The following is a 1,915-nucleotide window of genomic DNA, read 5'->3' as shown; positions in this document are numbered from 1 at the left end:
ATATGACAGGGGCGAGGTTGAGTAGGTTCTTTGGGATGGAGGACAGGTTTGGGAGGTGCTCGGGAAGCCCAGCAAATCACATCCACATGTTCTGGTCGTGCCCGGCACTGGATGGGTTCTGGAGGGGTTTCGCGAGGACTATGTCCAAGGTGGTGAAAGTCCAGGTCAAGTCGAGCTGGGGGTTGGGACTATTTGGGGTAACGGATGAACCGGGAGTGCAGGAGGTGAAAGAGGCCGGTATCCTGGCCTTTGCGTCCCTGGTAGCCCGGCGGAGGATCTTGCTATTATGGAAGGACGCAAAGCCCCCCCAGCGTGGAAGCCTGGATAAATGACAGGGCAGGGTTCATTGAGCTGGAGAGGATAAAGTTTACCTTGAGAGGGTCTGTGCAGGGGTTCTTCAGGCGGTGGTAACGGTTCCTAGACTATCTCGCGGAGTGTTAAGAGGAGATCAGCAGCAGCAACCCGAGGGGGGGGGGGGGGGGGTGTCTGTTTCGCGGGGGGTATGTGGGGGGGGGGGGGGGGCTTCCCCAAGGGTACCCTTGAAAGTCATATGGGGGGGGTTACTGTGTACGTGGGAAACCCAATGTATAAGTTCTGTATTACTTTTGATTGTTGTGTTTGTGTTCTTTTTGTTGGAAAAATCTGAATAAACATATTTAACAAAAAAAGCCCAAAGATTTAAGATGGAAGTTTTCAGAATTGCAAAGGGTTTTGATAGAATGACACTGCACAAAAGGCAACATTTCAGTCAATCATATCAGTACGGAAATCAGAGAAAAGATCCAGACAGGATATGAGAAATATTTCTTGGCAGTGTAAGATTTGCAATGTTTGCACTGCCAGATAGACTGTTGGAAGCAATTTCAGAAGGGAATTAGATCTATATTTCAAAAATTAGAATTGCAGGGTGGGTTATGGGGAAAGAACAGAGGAGTGGGACCAATTGCGTAGCGTTGACAAAGAGCTCACAGGCCTTGTCTGCACTCCAATTCAATGACCTATAAAAAAAGGTAATCAGAGATGAGTACTTGGCATAGAACACTGTATACAAAAGTCAATTTTGCAGACAGGTTCTCACCATAGAACACCTGTAAGTGTATAGACAAGCTTACTTTAGAACAACCTTTTTTAAAATTTTCCTATTTTATGACATTAGATCAGAAGTCAGGCTTAAATTAAAGAAGCAATAACCTCTAATCTCAATGTTACAGAAAGTAGTAAACCTTTTGATGTTTCTCATCCTGGTAAATTTGTTCAGGTCACCAACTCGGAAATTAATGTTTGCAAATAAAAGTGTTGAAATAGACATGAAGAAAAATGTAGGTATGCTTTAGATCTGCATTAATTTTAAATTTTTCTTTTTGTCTTTAGCCGAAAGTCCTCAAAAGAAACCTAAATCTGATGAGAATGAACACAATGGTTGGTCGTCCAAACCTGCTGCTGACTCGGAATGTAAAATGCAGTGAAAGTTAATTTTGGGGGAAACGGAATAATTAAAATCCACTAAATGTATTCGCTGAGGCACGGTTGGAATTATTATTGTGCTGATCCATTGAATGATTAAATGAACTGTACACTTTTTTTTTTTTTTTTTGCTGAAACCAGTCAGCTCTATTGGTTAATCTTCTTTCCCTCTAATGTCACTTGCAGAGGTCACAGGACAGCTGGCTCTGATTCACATTGTCACAATGATGCACTGGGTGTTGTCAAATGAGGATAAAAAGTTTGTTCTGAATCTAACTGGTAAATCTGACTAAGAAATGCTGTGTACCCACATTTGGAAAATGTTGCATTTTTGAAAAACATGTCTGCGTCTATCATTGGCTGCAAATATATATGTAGCAGCGACGTTCATGCCAAATGGGCTAAGGCAATCGTTTTGGTATTTAATTGTACGAAATGTTGCCCTGGAAAA

The 1,915-nt window shown here is 42.5% G+C and overlaps 1 protein-coding gene across 1 annotated transcript in view; it reads left to right on the top strand.

The window, feature by feature from the left end:
• The window catches only part of cenpe (centromere protein E), a 174,222-nt gene extending 172,756 nt beyond the window's left edge, over window positions 1-1,466 (top strand). Inside the window, exons 35-36 of the mRNA XM_072517648.1 lie at window positions 1,212-1,323; window positions 1,372-1,466. Of these exons, the coding sequence (XP_072373749.1) occupies window positions 1,212-1,323; window positions 1,372-1,466 (207 nt within the window). The remainder of the gene's footprint in view (window positions 1-1,211; window positions 1,324-1,371) is intronic.
• Window positions 1,467-1,915: the final 449 nt, after the last annotated feature.

Source organism: Scyliorhinus torazame, chromosome 9 (genome assembly GCF_047496885.1).
Source record: "Scyliorhinus torazame isolate Kashiwa2021f chromosome 9, sScyTor2.1, whole genome shotgun sequence".
Classification (NCBI taxonomy): domain Eukaryota; kingdom Metazoa; phylum Chordata; class Chondrichthyes; order Carcharhiniformes; family Scyliorhinidae; genus Scyliorhinus; species Scyliorhinus torazame.
The sequence above is the reverse complement of the archived record's forward strand: the minus strand, read 5'-3'. Positions and strand labels throughout refer to the sequence as shown.